At 46.5% G+C, this 18,273-nt stretch overlaps 1 protein-coding gene across 1 annotated transcript; it reads right to left on the minus strand.

Moving 5' to 3' along the window:
- Positions 1-2,854: 2,854 nt before the first annotated feature.
- On the minus strand, positions 2,855-12,915 carry LOC122377013 (calcium uptake protein 1 homolog, mitochondrial-like; the record flags this gene model as incomplete). The annotated part of the gene is made up of 7 exons (XM_043356981.1): positions 12,901-12,915; positions 12,346-12,451; positions 11,293-11,451; positions 10,102-10,261; positions 9,116-9,290; positions 5,209-5,246; positions 2,855-2,996 (listed from the first exon to the last, which is right to left on the minus strand). Coding segments are annotated over exons 2-7 (766 nt in total), but the record flags the coding sequence as incomplete, so codon positions are not given.
- Between the last annotated feature and the right edge of the window lie 5,358 nt (positions 12,916-18,273).

The following is an 18,273-nucleotide window of genomic DNA, read 5'->3' on the forward strand; positions in this document are numbered from 1 at the left end:
CCAAAACTTTCGGTCTGGGAGTTCCCTCAATCCGGCACCAGTCAGAAGAGTCCCCTGAGAGTGATGGCCTGAGAAGCCCTTATATTCACACTAGGCAGAGGAGGCCCCTGAGACTGATGGTATGAGAGGCCCTCATATTCACACCAGTCAGAGGAGGCCCCCGAGGCTGATGGCTGTGAGGCCCTTCTGTTCATATAACTGGCCACTGGAGGCCCCTGAAACCGGTGGTCTGGGAGGGCCCTCTATCCACACTAGTCAGAAGAGGCCCCTGAGACCGATGGTCTGAGAGGCTCTTATATTCATACTGGCCACAAGAGGCCCCTGAGACTGATAGCCAGAGAGGTCCACTCCTAATGAATCTGAGGGGCCCTCTATCCACATTTACACTTTTCTAGGGAGGCCCCCGAGACTGATGGTCTGAGAGGCCCTTTTATTTATACTGTCCACAAGAGCTCCCTGAGATTAATGGTCTGAGAGGCTCTTCTATTTATACTAACCAGAGGAGGCCCCTAGGATTGATGGTCTAACAGGACATTCTATTTATACTAGCCAGAGGAGGCCCATGAGACTGATGGTCTGAGAGGCCCTTCTATTCAAACTAAGCAGATGAGGCCCCTGAGAATGATAGTCCGAAGAGCCATGCGGCGGCAACTGGCCGTGGCCATATTTCGGCTCGGTAGGGCCCCACAGAGCTCATGAGAGCACCTCAAGGGCTCCTAAGTAGACACGCTTATCCCCATAAGGGTGCCACGCCGGCTTCTGAAGGCTCCTGGTAGGCATCTAAGGGCCCTTTCCGGCCTCTAACGGCTCCACCCGCCTGTGATGGCTCCACACCAGTGTTTATGAGCGTCACACAGCGGCGCCTTTGAGGGTCATACTAGTGTCTCTTAGGGCCCTATATCGGTGGCTCTGGGGGCCCCACACCGGCGCCTCTGTGGGCCACCGCACCTGTGCATCTCAAGGCTCTATAGGTACATCTGAAGGACCCACACCGACACCTCTGAGGGCCCCACACCAGTATCTCGGAGCTCTGAAGGCCCCACACCGGTGACTCTGAGGACTCACCGGCTCCTGAGAGCACCATGTTGATGTCTAACGGCTCCACAAGGCCACTGAAGGCACCACACACACAAGCTCTTACTGAGCTCTAATGTCCAAGTACCGGCCTCTGAGGGATTTAAAGGGACCCTCCCACCTTCAAAAAAGTTAATGAATTGGCATGAAAGTGATGTCGCTCGGTTCAGAAAGAGCAAAAACGAATATCTACCAAATTTCATCGAAAAATATTCACAGGTTTTCAAGATATTAGACTTTTACTTTTGTTTACTTTTTGGGATCTCCGCTGTTCCTAGCGACTTTATTTGAAAGTGCGGCATTTGTTGCGCGCAAAGCAGCATATACCACTGCGTGCTACAAAACGTTTTAGTCAAACATTTAAAAATCGTTAGATATCTGCACTGACGTCACACATTCAGAGGGGTATTCCTATGCATTAGCCCCTCTGAATCAAAATGCTGCAATTTTGAAATTCAATATTTCCGATTTAAGGCATTTCTCGATGTTGTGAGTGCCGAAACCGGTAATTGTGAGCCAGGGACCCCATTTTGGCTATCTCAACTCAAATCTAATGTTAAGGTGGGAGGGTCCCTTTAAGCCAGCGCATTCATAGCTCCACACCAGCAATTGTAAGGGCTTCACACTGAAGTATCTGAGGGCTCCACACCTGTGTCTCTAAGGGCCACATACCGGCAACTCTGAGGGCCCCATACCGGCGTCTCCGAGGGTTCACATCTGGCGGGCACCCATCAGCGACTGAAGGTCCCACACTGTCGACTCCGAGAGCCCTATCTGCGTCCATGGGAGCACCATGCCGTCTCTAAGAACCACAGCGGCTCCTCCGTACGAAAGATGGGCGTCTGCATGCCAAAGGGGAGCGGTTCTGAGACAGTAGGGCTCCTATACGTGCAACAGAGGGGCGCCTATGAAGCCCATAGGGGCGCCTCAATGCGAAAGAGGGGCGCCTCTGAGGCCTACATATATGGGCTTCCACATGCAATAGAGGTCTGCAGACTGCAATTGATCAATGCCATGGGGGTGCAATGTGCATTCATAAGAAACAGGGGCGCCGGCATGGCAAAGAGAGGCGCCTTCAAGTGTCCATAAAAGAGAGACGCCTATGATAAGTGCACATTGTATGTGACAACGGGGCAACTGTGGGACATATAGGAATGTCTCTGATGACTATACATAGGGCGCTTATATGCCAGAGAGGGCGCCTATGAAGCTAATGGGGGCACCTGGGAAACGAGGGAGACATTTTTGTAAGGGTTTTCAGGGGTCATGCGCCGTTTGCGGCAAATAGATTCTAAAAAAGTCGGAGGGGGAATAAGTTTTAAAAATGGTGCGGACTTTCCGCACTGTTCGCGGTTACGCCCCTGGCCCCTGGGTACATCTGCCCGATCTCAGCAGCTAGATTTGGAGGTCATACTTGAAAGCAGCCAGCAGGACGAGGCAAAAGTTGGAGGCCCCTGAAAAAAGGAGGCCCCCTGGAAAAGGAGGCCCCTTGACAGGGTGGCCCACCCACTTTTCATGACGTTCCTACGCCCGTGGGATAGGAGAAAAAGTCGACTTATTTTCTGCGAGTGGTTGATCCACCAGTCTTTAGAAAATACTAGCAAGACTGTGGTGTACTGTGCTTTAGTCTGATAGAACAGCGAGCAGCAGGTATTGCCGAATACTACGGAGAAAGAAGTGAGCAGAGAGAGGTATTAAGAGCGAAAAGATTGGAGAAAAAGGAGAGAGAGAAATAGCAGTCTCTGCAATGCTGTATAACTCGCTACCGCGCCTTCCCAACCACCATCGGCCTTCACAAAACCGAGGCGGCGGGCGGCGGCGGATGCTAGCTTTAGACTTTTTACCGTCTCCGAATGGGACTCCGAGGAACCAGATGCCGCACCAGTGGTGTGGCTAGCCGGGTGGTGCTGGTGGTGGTGGTGCTGCAATAGGCATTGGTGCTACACCAGCGGATACATACACACACACACACAGGCGGGCGCAGACACACATACAGACGAGTGTGGGTGAAGGGAACGCAGACTCACTAGGGGTAGAGACAAGCATGGATTAGATAAAGACAAGGTGTATTTTATCCATGATAGAAATATAGCGCGGTGGTTGAACACTGAACACCAAAAGTACAAACACATTCAATGAGATAATATCGACACCTTTTTTTAAACCCCACATCTGCTCTCCCGTGAATTCCCGGGAGGCACGAAAGATCTCCTTTTAAAAGTGTCCAATTGTCCGATCCTGATCAAATATGTGTGTTCGTAGGCCTGTTCTGGTATTGCTTTATCTGCCAAGACAGACAAACTTGAGAAAAATAGAGTGATTGTACCTTTTTTGAAGGTCTCTAACCAACTTGTCTGAAATTCACCGGAGAACAAATGTGGGGTTTAAAAAAAGGTGTCGATATGTGGATGCGTTTGACATCTTAGATATCTTGGGAGCCAACGCCCAACAGGGATGACTAGAGTATCCCAAAAATTGTGTTGCCTTGGGTAGAAAATGACATAAAATTGAAAACCACCATCACTCTCACCTCCAATATTTCATAGCTATTTTCCACTTCCAATTTTATCGTTAAAAAGCCGATGCAGATGGTCGTTACCCTCCCACATTATAACATCATTGTATATAAATAAATGTTGTCGATCATTTTCTCACTATTTTTGGGCCCTTTCTCACCAGAAACATCCCACTTCCATTACCAATTTTTTGTGTGGAATTTTTCCCTCTTACAAGCAAGCTAAAATATAATATCGGGAAGCTTATGACAGAAAAACACACACGCAAACACACATACTGGCATGAATAAAACGTCGAGACACATGAATGCAATGATGATCGCTGTAGCCAATGATGATAGTGATAACCGGTCATATCGATCACAAGGGTGTCACAGTGACAGGCCGAATAAAAAGCGGTAGTGAAATTAACGTGATTCCGCGACATGCAAGTGACAAATGACACTGATTCAAAATACTATTACACTACACAGCAGCTCACAACACAGTACATAATACATCACCAAGCACAGCGCAGTAACTTATTAACCCTCGCCCGCACATAGGGGGGTTGCCACCCCCCCCCCCCAGGTAGTCTTTCTGCTCTGCACTCAACATTTTTAGAGCTAGAAGGCTGATTTTTCGTATAACTGCTCCTCTATCTTTTCTTGATGACCACTGAAAATTTCAAGTTTCTGTGATTTTTGGTTTCGGAGATATGACCTTGTTTTTCAGGTCATGTCATGACCCAAATGGCCAATTCTCAACATCTTGCGTTTGCCATGGGCCTTATGAGCTTTTGACACCCTGATTTCGGCCTTTTTTGCCAGTCTTACCTCCCACCTATCATGGAACATGTTGTTCGACGATGTACAGGGGTCAAGGTCAGGGTCAAGGTCAACCTAGGTCATCTAAGATAATTGCGTTTTAGGCTAGCTGAATTTACTTTTTTGAAGTTTTTTGACTGCATTTTTGGTAAAAGCTTCTCAGATCATGATTTCATGTACCTATGGACCCAAAAACAATCGGTGCACACATCAGTATACACACAGACACACACAGACATACAAACACATATAATTGACCTTGACCTAACTTGACCTGAAATGACCTCAGCAGCAAAGTTCTGGTCGGGTAGTGTGACAAAGAGGTTCTAGCTGGCTTGGCACCAGAAAACAGCATCGTCATCGGTATTTGATAAGCAGCACACTTGATATCCAACGGTGACCCAAAACAGCAACATTTTTTAGTTTGACCTGACCTGGAAGGTCAATGACTGACCTGAGAAGGTAAAACTGGGTATCATTGGATTCGTCTCTTCCCAAAGAATCTTTTTGGTCTTTACTGCTAAGCTCTATCTCCAACAGGAACGAAATGGCGCGGGGGGGGGGGGGGGTGGCAACCACCCCCCCCCCCATGTGCGTTCTAGGATGGGAAAATGGCATGTGCGGGCGAGGGTTAAGGACCACTTACACAGCACCTAAAACGACACTGGCTTTAGGGCTTAGGCGGAGCAGCAAATAAAGACCACAACGCGTACAGAGCACAGCGAAATATGTCTCCAGCCAGCCCTAATATGGGCAGAGACAGAGTATGAGGGGAAGGGCAGAGGGGTGAGGGGCTGTCCCGTCCGACCTACCTTCGGGTCAAACCGGCGATACTGGTCCAGACCGAGACCTGCGGCGGGTCAGAGAGGGTCAAGGTCAGATTATGGTAGGAGCAGTGTTCAGTGTAAACCAGAGAGGGTGGACACTTCCACTGGCGTCCAACTGGCGTCTAACTGAGCGGACGTCCAACTTGGCGTCTAACTGTTGGACGGAGACTTCCAAGCTAGGCGCGTCTAAAGTTAGCTGTCGCCAGATAGACGAAGCCGCTGTCTAGCTAGACGCGTCTAAGACTTAGACGTGTCTCCACCCAGTTGAGAGGTGGTGCAGCATTTATCATTAATCATGCTCACAATTCACCCAGTATAATCCACAGGGATCTGCGTCTCTTGTGCAGTGCAAAAAAGTCGCACCTACAGTCAAACCTGCAAATAACGTTTTTGTTTTCTGAGTGAAGAATGGTGAATTGTGAAGCTCCTCAGTCTTCATCTGAACCAACAGATGATTTCACGCACACAGTCAAATAACACCGACTACTCCGGTTAATCGGAGCACCCCATTAAAGGAAATAACTATACCACTTTCAACATGGGGTTTTGAAGTGGAATAACAGTTTTGTAGCTTGAGCTGAGACTAACAAAAATCACCAGTTTTACGGCCAAGCGACCACCTTAGGCAAGTATTTTGACGTGTAGTCTTCACACTTCCAAGTTTTTATACAGCAAGTGATTACACGTAGCGACAAGCGGTGTTCGATGGTCGTCAAATTATGAAAAAAATACTCCAGTTATGCCTTGGCGACATTCAAAAGGTTGCTAAAATCACGTGAATATTAATTCACCCATTTTAAGTTATGTCACCGACAAGGTCACCATGAGGTCATCATAGGTACCACTTTCCACGCATACCATAGGCGGCGGAACGGAGAGGGCACCGGGGCACCGTGCCCTCCTTTGATTTTGGCATTTTAACATTAGCCCTATGGACGTTGCATGGACAGGATGGGACCAAAAGTCGGCAGTGCCCCCCCCCCCTTAATTGAAGGTGTTCCGCCGCTACTTTTTCCACGTTGTGGTCCTCGTGAAGTGCTTGAACATATTGCTTGAAAAGTCATGAACTGATGGAGCTCAGATATTGTGGACAAAACTATTCGACATCTCGTAGCTGTGTTAAGTTAGACCTTAAACTGATAGTTTGGCTACCAAAAGACCCGATAAAAAGTCCGAAAATGATGGTTTAGCGAAGCTTTTTTTTAACAACTTCGACCAAAATCTTGTAAGACATTGTCTTAACCGCCATCGCCACCCTAGCGTTAGGACGCATACTCGGTATTATGAGAATAAAGCTTGAATAATGATGTACAGTTTGACCTCATAAGGCTAGCTTGAATATTTGACTCTGATATCAATTACATACTGATCGCAATGTGACCTGGCATAAAATAGTCATACTACATATTGGTGTATTATCTTTATCTAGCGCACCATCACCCATGCGAGAAAAAAGTAACGTTAATTCCTTACGCATTATATACAATGCTCGAATATTAGGTATTCCACAGAATGCTAGTCATTCTACATAACGCCTGGTGGGTTCAGATATTTTATAGAATCTCCAAATATTTTAGTATGTCTGATTTAACGGATTGCGGATTGCCTGTAATAAATATAATATAATATAGAAAGAACCAGAACAAAAGCAACGATCGCGGACCGGACGGGGTCCAGCGATAGCGCTGCCCCAAACCGCCGTGTCTGACACAGGAAGGGTGACGGCGCCACTGCAGCTGCAGCCGGCCAGGAAGGACGTCAGATAGGCGGGCTAGTACCGCCGAGTACCCCAGCCGCAGTACGGGTCTGCACGGCTGCAATTTTACTTACAACATCGAAAAATACCTTAAATCGGAGACATTTGATATCAAAGCATTCAGCACTCGAATGCAGAGGGACCAATGAATTTGAATGCCGCTTTGACTTTGTGACGTCAGCGCAGACCTAGCGATTTTTAAATCTTATACTAAAACCTATGGTAAAACGTGGTGGCATATACTGCTTTGCGCGCAACACCTGCCGCACTTTTAGAAAGCCAAATTATTGCTTCCGAATGACGTCATAGGAGCAGCGGAGGTCCGCCCAAAAAAGTTAAAGTGAACCTTGAAAAAAAACTTTAAAACTGGTGAATATTTCTGGTGAAATTTGGTATACATTCATTGTTGCACTTTCAGAACAACAGACATCACTTTCGTGCCAATTCTTCAACATTTTTTACGGTGGAGGGGGGGGGGGCTCTATAAAGCCCGTCCACATCGACACAACACTGGTTATCGAAATAGGGTAGTGTGGGGTATTTGAACATATTTTTACGTCTTCTCCGTTGTACCAAATTTCAGCTTAACCCTGGATGAAGAAAAACTGCTTCAGTAGCGCAAGTGTCACTTGCTTTCACCATGCAAGCCTCATTTTTGGACGAGCCGAGCGTGCCTTGAATAGCATAGCCTCACTTCTCCACCAAGTCACGGTGTGTTCAAATGGCCCTACCGTGGGGTAATTTGAACATACTGCCTTTACCTGACATAAAAACGATAGTCTCCCCAACGCCGATGTTGTTTGACCCATAAACGAATAGGCTAAACATACCTTCATTTGAAAAATCAACACAACAACAAAAATAACAGTTGCAGAGTATCAATATCTGCACGCTGCACACCAGTCAGTTGACAGAATTCGCCTGTCTTCAATTAACAGAACGTCTATCATTTTTGTTCGATAAAAACTCTCCCATCCTTACTGCATCTGTTATAGTGGTGCCAATCGAAACCAGGACATTTGGAGTTCTGATTTTGTCCAATGTCCAATTCGAAATTGGTTGGACAAAGTAGCAGACTGGACAACATTGGACGATGGCTTGCTACACTTCAGCGCTTTTTATAAAGTAATCGTACATAGCATTGATTGGCGAATGGAAAGCTTGTTAAGCTCTCAATATAATGAACACTTCTCGGCTGGTAAAAGTACATTATAAACAATTTAAATGACAGTTTTGAGTTTTTATTAATGCGTAATTTTCGGACATATTTGGACAAATGGCTGACATTAACATTTTTGAACGGAAATCAACAAAAATGCCGGACATTAGACGGATATTAGACGTAAATTTTATAAAACTGGCATCACTTTTCTGCTACTGCTTTGAGTCGAAAATATTGGCAAAAAAAAACTGGGAGCGTTGTTTTTTCGGAGCTATCCCTGTCTTCATTGAAATTCCCACACTATGTTCAAATTACCCCACGCTAAAAGTTATTTTGCCATATTTAAAAACAGGTTTCAAAAGCAAATTTCTTGGATTGAAGGCACTGATTAGGACATTGTACAACAAAATCCGTTGCGTATTAGGCGCTAGCAATGCAAGATTTTGCGCTGCAATGAAGTTGCAATGACGTGTTTTTAGGCGTGTTCACTTGCGAAAATGATTTTTTACAGTGTGCGCCAGCATCTTCATTCGATGCAACTTTAAACCCCGTTCATATCATAGCCCTTTTAGTTACGATAATTTCCCTCATTGGTCATATTGTCATGCCAGTATGGATTTTCCGTAATTTTGTGTTTTTCACACTATGTTCAAATTGCCCCACATGTTCAAATTACCCCACCCTACCCTACCTCCACTTCACACCAACCTGGTCCCGAAATCCCTCCACTCGACACCAACCAACCAAGGAGTCCCGAAATCCCTCCACTCCACACCAACCTGGTCCCCAAATCCATCCACTCCACTGACCTTCCGTTCCCCAAATCCCTCCACTCTACTGACTTTCCATTCCCCAAATCCCTCAGCTCTACTGACCTTCCGTTCCCCAAATTCCTCTACTCTACTCACCTTCCGTTCCCCAAATCCCTCAACTCTACTGACCTTCCGTTCCCAAAATCCCTCAGCTCTACTGACCTTCCGGCTGCTTGACCCCGGGTGTGATCGATCGCAGAAAATCCTGCGGTGTCATGTACACCTCAGAAGTGGAGGTGCCATCCGGTAGCTCTTGCACCACTCTCAATGTTGCGAAATAGCGGAATATCTTGTCAGGAGTCGAGTATTGTCGAATTCGGTTTTCGTACTCGATAATCTGCAAATAAAAGGGGTGAATTACGAGATAAGGTGAGATTGAGGCCAGCAAAGATAAAAGATGTGGACTACACTAATTGTTAATGTCATTGTCATCGGACTAAAAAAGCTGGAAGGGTTTGAAAGTCAAAGGAGCATGATTGCCAGATAAAAACTTGGGTTCTAGCAACCATTTGCAGAATGGCTTATTGCTTCGCTAGTATCAGGGGCGGCAGAAGCGAGAAAGGGGGGCTACGGAGGCACAGTGCCCCCTTTTGAGGGTATTTGTTTGTTTGTTTATTGGCGCTTTAGGGCGCGCCGACAGCAAAGGTCATTTTGCGCCCATACCCCTTTTGAGGGTGGTGGCAATCAATTCTTACCCCCCCCCCTAAAAAAATCATCAATCCAAACACCATTACTTTCTGAAATAATGGACCGAAGAGAAGGGTCCCTGCTGGTCGGCTTCCACGGCCTTGATGCCCTGAAGAACCACCGTGCCCGGGATGGTTACCTCGGATATATTCAATTCCGGAATTGTATCTCAAGCTCTTAGACTTCCTTGTATGGGACAGATTCCCTTCTCTTTAGCACGAACTTGTTCACATTCCTATTTTCCTATCCTTGTGTGAACTGTGAATGCAAGAACACGAAGTCCTTTTCAGAATTTCGTCTTTTGTTGTAATATGAATACTAGGCTATAATTAGTTAACTCCCTACATAGATATTGTCCTATAAGGTTAGCTCGACGAGGCTACAGAGATGGTTAACTCACTCCTAAATCCCTGACCTCTCCCGTTTTTCCCTACTTCATCCAAATTTCCCTATTTTCTCACCTTTCTATCTCTGAAGCCAACTTTTCCACCTCCCTTCTTATCATCCTCGTCTTCCTCCTCCTCACTTTCCGAGTGCTCTCCATCTTCTGAGTTGGATTTGTCTCGAGATTCCACTTGTTTGGCCTTGACGGCTGTCTTGCGGTTCCAGATTTCAGCGGCTCTGTTCCGAGACGGGGTCAGAGAACAGGGTCAGATGTCAGACGAGTCAGATACCAAGGTCAGATGTGCGCAGTCAGGGTGAATGGTCTGAGGTCAGAATAAGATTAGCGAGGTTAGATTGAGGTGACGGGCCAGTGGTTAGATGAGTGGTTGGAGAAGTCAGCTGATGTCAAAGTGTGAGTGGTGATGATGATGACGATTGGGTTTGATGGCGTGCCCAACCTCTGAGGGTTATATGGCGCAAAGTGTGAGTGGGAGGTTAGAGGTTAGAAGTGATCTATCAGAGGTTAGACAGGCCAGATATGACAGGTCAGTGGCCAGAGAGAACAATGGCGCGAGATGAGGGATCAGATGTCAGAGGTCAGATATGAGGTCAGAGAGGCTAGATGTGGGAGGTTTGCAATGTAAGATGTGAAAAGTTGCAAGGTCAGATGTCAAATGTGAGAGCTGCCAGGCCAGTGCAGTGGTCAGATGTGAGAGGTTAGATATTGGAGGTTAGATGTAACAGATGAGGGGCCAGAACTCAGGTCAGATGTACAGGTCTCGCGAGATTAAGCGGTAGGTTTTGCACTTTTACATTTCCGGTCATATCTCAGAAACTAATCGATCTACGATGAAGCCATTTTACACGATCATGGCCGGCTTGTTATCCAACAAGTCGATCGCATCTTCAACACTTAAAAGCTTAAGACGACGAAGATATAGCCTGAAGTACACTAAATTTTCTAGGTGCAAAACCTACCGCTAAAACCCGCGAGACCTGTACATGATTAGGGGTGATAAAGATGTCAGACGTCCAATATGAGAGGTCATAGACTATATGTGCAATGTAATATGTGAATAAAAATGTTATCATCTTACTGATAACCATACGATAGTATCACAAAATGATTTTACAGGGCTGAACGCAGTCGCACTGTCTAACACGCTGTTCCACACGGCACTAACCGTTCGCCACACGGCACTAACCGTTCGCCACACGGCACTAGGCGTTCGCCACACGGTACTAACCATTCACCACACGGTACTCACAGTTTCCAGTTAAACATGGCCGCCAGTAGCATGCCACAGATCAGCAGCTGGTAGGCGCGGTAACCGCGACTCGCCGGCGGCTGGGGGCCGTGCGCCATGTTGCGATGGTGGCGCCGCTGTACGGCCGATATGCCAACTACAGCTGACGCCGGCCGACGTCTGGTGGCAGCACCGGTAAAATGGGCGAAGACAGGAGAGATTCAGGCGTACTATATATGGCCTTGGATTCAACGGTATGGCGACAAAGTACGGGATGAAATAGTGATAGCACGAATCTCTAATGAAAAGTCTAATAGCACGAATCAAATGATCATGAATTCTAAGCTAAATATTACAAAACATTGCAAAAATAAGCAAATGGTACCATTCTTCACAAGGAAAGCACCAAACAAGTAGGCATTAGGCAACATACCTACCTAAGGTAATGTTAACACATTATGTATTGCAGTTCTATGCAACCTTTTTTATGATAAAATTTGTTACCATTGATTTACTTCTTGAAACTCAGCGAGAAAATAGCTCAAGTGTCTGCAGAAGATTAGGGACTAATAATAAAGAAACTGCATTTTGAGCAAAACTGTTTTATGTCTCTAACCGTGAATATAGGCCTGACATGCAGCTAAAATAAGTTACAATTGCAAGGAAGTAAAATAAAATGAAAAAGGCAAAGCACTGCTTCCTGACCATTTGGCATGAACAACACACTAAGGCTTAAATATAAGTACCTGGATATTGAGTTAGAAGCATCTCCATAGCAAACTTATACCTAACCTCTTTGGTCATAGCGTATATGTTGTAGTCATACTTATGGCCAGGGCATCTTTGTATCAAATGTCCCACCCCAGTGACTCTAACCTCTTACAATCCAGATCATAGTTATTGTTTATTAAGGCTTTACAGTGTGTTGACCACATCCTAATCAATAGCAATGTGTTTGACAAATACTTAATTGAAATCAAACCATAAACTCAAGAAAATAAACCAAAATTTCCAACTCATCATTCTATTTCACAAGCATAAAAATTACACCGCAAACTCTCTGCCATGGCTTACCCAGCATTGAACCTCAGATCAGTTGCCGCAGCTGCAGCTGCTGAAGACCGGCAGCGAGCTGCGGATAGGACGAGTCTCCCAAGACCAGACATCTTTTCCAGTAAACCTGAAAAAATACAACAAAATGTTTTGATATTTTAACTTTCACCATTAAAAAGTCAAGATAACTACATATTCAACCTTACCTTACCTTACCTTGTTGTTGTTGGTACCTAGTCGGGAAAAAAGGCTACCTACTTTGACTTGGCGTGGAGATCCCGTTCTCATCGAGCTCAAGGATTCAATTTTCATATCCTTACATTATTTGACATCCTGAATCCAAAAACGATACTTACATATCTTCCAAACAAAAGAAAAAAACAATCAAAATTCAAACCTGACCTAACCTTACCTACAAACCTTTAACCTTGACCTACCAACCTAAAGCCTGACCTACAAACCTGCAACCTACAACCCCTAAAACCCGCAAACCTACAACCTAGCCTCACATACAACCTCCAACCCAAAATGTTGAGGTCCAACCGGTCCAACCTAATTTTTTTTTTGAAATCCTACAACATAAACCAAGGCTCTCTCTATCGTCTGGAGGTTTCGAAAGATGCTCTCCAGAGATGGCGCTAGTAAATTTGGCTGACATGACGTCATGCTAAAAAGTGATGGTTTTTGTGAGAGCAAATGTAATAATAGTTGAAAATTTTGTACTTTTGCTTAATTAAGAAAAAATAAATATACAATTGTTCAAAACAGCGTTTTCTTCATTCATCCTTCATTGTTTTAAGAGGAATATAGACAGTTTAAATATTTTTTCTTGACCGCAATTCGCACACGCACTAAATTAAAAGCTGGAGTTTTGTGCGTTCGTAAATCGTGATTTGAGAAAATAAGTTGACAATAATCTTTTGCACTTTTGCTTTACAATCATTTTTCAATGCAGATAAATGCATAAATTATTCGAAAATAGGCATATCTTTGAAATATTATGATTTTCCACAAGCAAATTTTCCCAAAAACTTGAACTACTTACAACTGACGAACGCATCCAATAATCTGGATGTCTTAGGATGAGTTCGTCATTTTTTCCGAAGGAAATACGATACAGTTCAAGCTATTTTACCGATTTATTAGGGTACTTTTGCCAATGAATTAATAAATAAATGACAACAATTAATCTCATTATCAACCATACTCGGAAGAACTTTCTTCGCATAAGCGCGAACACATCCGCGCTTTCATGAAAAGTCACGCCTGTAGATGTCAGGACTGCTGCTTTATGTTTCGCAAGGTGGCGCAGCGCGCAGGGTACCGACTACCGAGGCTGAGGTCTCCAGACTCTCCACCACGATTTAACTTGGAAATGGCCGATGGGGAAGGTCTCACCCAAAAACGGACGCCCTTTTACACAGCTGCATAAAGAGAATGAATTATTAGCATAGCTGACCACACGTCCCCTCCCCCTCTCCGCCCCAGCTCAATAGGAAATATCGCCTATTTTCCTTAGTCAGTTATATTCTGACTAATTTCTCACTCTTCCCAGTAAACCTTAACATGCATGATGCAGATGTCCACTGCGTAAGTCGTGTGCTTTCGTAAGTGTGCCAACTATATAGTGTTGCCTGCCTACACTCTACAGTACAGCCTACTGCTTCCCCATTGTCGTTATAATTGGTGATTCTCAGGTCAAAAGTTACACAGTGGTCTCAGAGAACAATCGTTTCAACAAATTAACGATTCAAACCGTTGCATTCTACTTATATTCCGGTCAGTTCTGCTACTAAACGATTCCGGCAAAACACTCTTTAGGTTATGTATTAGCGAACCACCACACAAAATTCGCCCAATCAATGGTCAGTTATTACTGCTGGGCTGAACCGTCATACGCTATATAGCCTATTATATAGCCTAGTCAATATTTTCAGAACGATACTGACTGACGAAACACAACGTATTCGCGGATTCGCACATACGTTGGCACCCAGGTGGCCTGTCAGCAGCCGCACAAATCCGCACAGCGCAGCCGGGATTTGACATTGAGATGGTACACCGTAAAGCATGCCTTTCCACACAGGCACAAGCACAGGGACACAAATTCTCAAAATCCAAACTTATTCCAATACTGGTCAATTACGAATAGGCATAAAGTTTTGAGGTTTTCTCATGTTCATTCTTCTTTCAACACACGCGGCAGACTGCAGCAGCTGCAGAACATCTCACAGAGCTGCGCTGGATGCAGTCATGAGCTGGGACACGGTTTGTGACCAATGACCGATCGGGGGTGCCAGCCTCCTCCCGGCACGCGATGCACTGGCCGCCGCGCAGTCGATGTCGGGGCACCGCCGGCATTCGCCGACAGGGTTCCATCCGATTCGGTGTATTGGTGGCAGCCCGAACAGTGACCCACGCGAAGCTGGCGGACGTCGATGGCCGATGAGCGATGCCCTTCCGCGACCGGCGGTGGCAGTCGGTCCCACATCAAGAACAGATACCAGTCATGCGGTCAGTCGGCGACGGCGCTGTCGCGAGCCGATCTGATGGTCGCGCGGTGGGCGTTGCCGACGTCCACCGGGACCGTCGACTGGGGGAGCGCGGCCGCCTCTTGGCCGCCGCCTCTGGTCGGCGAGCTCGTTGCGCTGTGGGACGGCATCCACTGCAAGTCGTTCACTGTGAAGCGGTCGTTTGACCGGACCTGGCAGGCGGGGAAAGGGGGCCTCAGATGAAGTAAAACCATCCCTCAGGCCAGCTTGAACTGGCTCTCCACCTCACCATGTTAGATAAGCGGACACCCTCGTGATCATCGCAGCGATGATTGCCAATTGGTGTGTCATTATGGGAGAGGATGCCAGCCTCCTTTGCAAGATAGTCTGCCTTTAACATAGTGCAGCCCGACCCATTGCCTGTGGCGCAGACTGGGCTTGATAATGCAGTGCAGGACACACCAAACGTAAGCGGCCATCTGTACCCCCTGTGCAGTAGGGCTGACTCAAGAGCCCAGAGTTGCCCTCCCCCCCACCATTCTGTGCACGTGATAACTGGATGGGACATGCCATGGTCAGCATCTGTTCAAAAGCTGCCCTAAGCATGTAAAGCTCCACTGGCATGCTCAAGCATGGTCACAGTCAGTTCTCACTTCTCAGTTGAACCTCCAATGGAAACCCATCACAAAGTAGAGATCAGGGCGCCTCTCACACTGCAGCACACTCAACGACTGAGGCACCATCTCATCACTTGCAGGTGGTTCTTGCCAGGAGCAATGCCAGCCACGCACATCAGGTGATAACAGCAGTGTACAACTGCAATCTACAAGCATCCATGTTCTTTCTGGTTTTCTCCTGTTGAGATCCACTGCCATGCATGAACTTGATGGGCTTTTGTTGCGCTCCTCCCATGTGCAGACAGGTTTCTGCTGAAACAAAGCAAAGCAAATGTGATTAATAATGGCCCTGTTTCACCATCCAGACACTGTGTGCACTGGTAGCTACGGCATACCATAGCATCACTCAAATGACGTTGCATGTGACCTCTTAGTTTATGATCAATCGCGTTTGGAACAGAGTGAGAGGTTCTGAAAAACCGTACCAAGAACAGAGGTTTGAGTTCAAATACTGCTAGCATGCTGCTGGTGCTGGTACCGCAGCGTGCTAGCGTTCTGGGATGCTGTCATAGCTTAGCGTCACAGTGAAGTTTGTTGACACTGCCATGGAAACCCAATGCTCTGACACACGCAGCGCACTGCAGTGCTGAGCACTGCAGTGCGTGCTCTGCCGTGAAACACCACCCATGAACGTTGGTTGCATGACCAGGATGGAGCAGTGTGGCAGACAGTGATTTCAATTTTAATTGCACTTCCTAGAGATTAAAATGTTGTTGGTGAAATTGCTATTCATTATTCCTATTACCATTGTCTAAATTTCACATTTTGATTTCAAGACAGCATCAGCATTGACATGTTATATAAAATAAGGTTTAGACTTCAGGTGGTCCCGGGTTCAGCTATTAAGTAAAACAAGGGCAAAAAATTGTCAAAAAAATATTTTTAAAAAATACCTGCCTTCATCAACACCTCATCTAATCTAACCTCATCCTCATCTAACAAGGCCCTAATAGCAAAAACCGTTTGAATAACAATGTAATATTTTGCAACCGCTGCACCATTACTGTCACGTACGCTATCCCTAGATTGGTTGCTGGTAAGTAGTGGTTGTCGTCATCAACTCGTCATGCAGCAGCTGATTGGGATGGGCGGGGCCTATTTTTATCCAGGCGATAGAGAGAGCCTAAACCAAGGCCATATACATAAACTTTTTTTTTACTGACATACCCCGCGTTCGATGTCTCTCGGACGGCGAAGATTCTTTGTCGTCCGGCCAATCCCGTCCAAGGTCAGCGGGGGCTCGGCTGCGGTTATGGAACGTGATTGGCCGGACGGCGTAGAATCTTCGTCGTCCCAGAGACATCGAACGCGGGGATAAACTGAAACTACTTTTTTTTTTAGTGGCCCTAACTTACGTTACCGGCCTCGCGAGGAGGGCGGCGACCTCAAGGCCCTAAAGGCGACCTAACTATACCGCGCAAAACAAACCGGCCGTCCTAACTAAGACCGGTGGCCACTTTTACAGCAAGACAACATGGGAAAACCCATATCCATGTACTATGCCATGAATATGGGAAAAAACCCATGAATTTACGTTAAGACACATAAATGACAGTGAAACTTACCGGTAAATTGATGTTTGTGAAGGGAGGGAAGGAGGAAGTTTGTGAATGGTAAGGTTACGAGAGTTGGATGACAGGAATGGTTTGAAGAGTGGGGGATATGTCGCTGGGAGCCAGTGGGAGGGATGGGGTTTGTGAATGTGAAAGTCACGATGAAAGGAATGGTTTGGAGGATGGGGAATCTGTCGCTGCTGCAGTTGGCGGCCGACGGTTGTCTGTGGTCGTTCAACCCGGCCGCCGCCGCTGTTCAGCGGCCGGGGTCCGCTGGTGTAGCTCGCTGGGCCGCTGAGCCTCTAAGCCTGCTCCAGCGGCAGGAGAAAACCCGTCTGCCACCGAAGCTCTGTGTTTCGGCACCAGCGAAAAACCCGACCCATCCCGTATCACAAGTCAGCCTGGTGGTAGCGAAACGGGCGCCTGCTAACAGTCAAGGCCGTTAAAGTAGCTCTGAGTAGGGTGATGTTAGGACGAAATCAAGTACCAGGTTTGTCAATGTTGTGTCGTCCCCGAGAAGCGTCGGGAGGTCGTTTTTAAGGTGTTGTACCGCAAGATAGTTAGTGATGTGTCTTCGTTCGTGATGCAATGCCGTGCATGCGATCAAAATGTGCTCTACGGAGATGCGTGTGTCACAGGTGTGGCAAATCGGAGGGCCCGTCCTATCAAAAAGGTGGCCATGGGTGAGGCGAGTATGACCACACCTCAATCTGGCCAGGGTCACCTCGCGTATCCTGTCTGGTTGGTTACATGTGACCCATGTTCTAAGTTCTCGTTTGATCGCATACATATGTGCAGCATGATGTTGGTCCCATTTGCGTTGAAGGTACTCGGCGAATTTGATTTTTATCATATGAATAGCGTCCCCTTGGGCAGCGGCGTATTTAGAAAATCGCGAAGGGGGGGGGCCAAGGGTTTGGAGGGCGCCACCTCACCCAAGGAGGGCGCCATACGGTCGCGAGATAAAAAATCGCTCAGTGGGGGTTGGGGGGTTGGGAGGCGTTTTTTACCATGCCACCAGTTTTTTTTTTTTGCGTAACCTCGTATAGGTCGTGCTGCATTGATTTTGCATCGTGTGTATTCATTATACTCCAGGTCACAAAAGGTCAAGTGTTCTTGAAATGCTGCGCCGAAGGCGCGCGAAATTTTTGAAAACAACCTTTTCCTCCGCTTTTTAGGCACGCCTTTTATACGATCACTGTTCAAAGCTCCTCTCGCTCTTTTACC

The sequence above is a fragment of the Amphibalanus amphitrite genome, unplaced genomic scaffold (assembly GCF_019059575.1).
Source record: "Amphibalanus amphitrite isolate SeventyFive unplaced genomic scaffold, NRLGWU_Aamphi_draft 002455F_arrow, whole genome shotgun sequence".
Classification (NCBI taxonomy): Eukaryota; Metazoa; Arthropoda; class Thecostraca; order Balanomorpha; family Balanidae; genus Amphibalanus; species Amphibalanus amphitrite.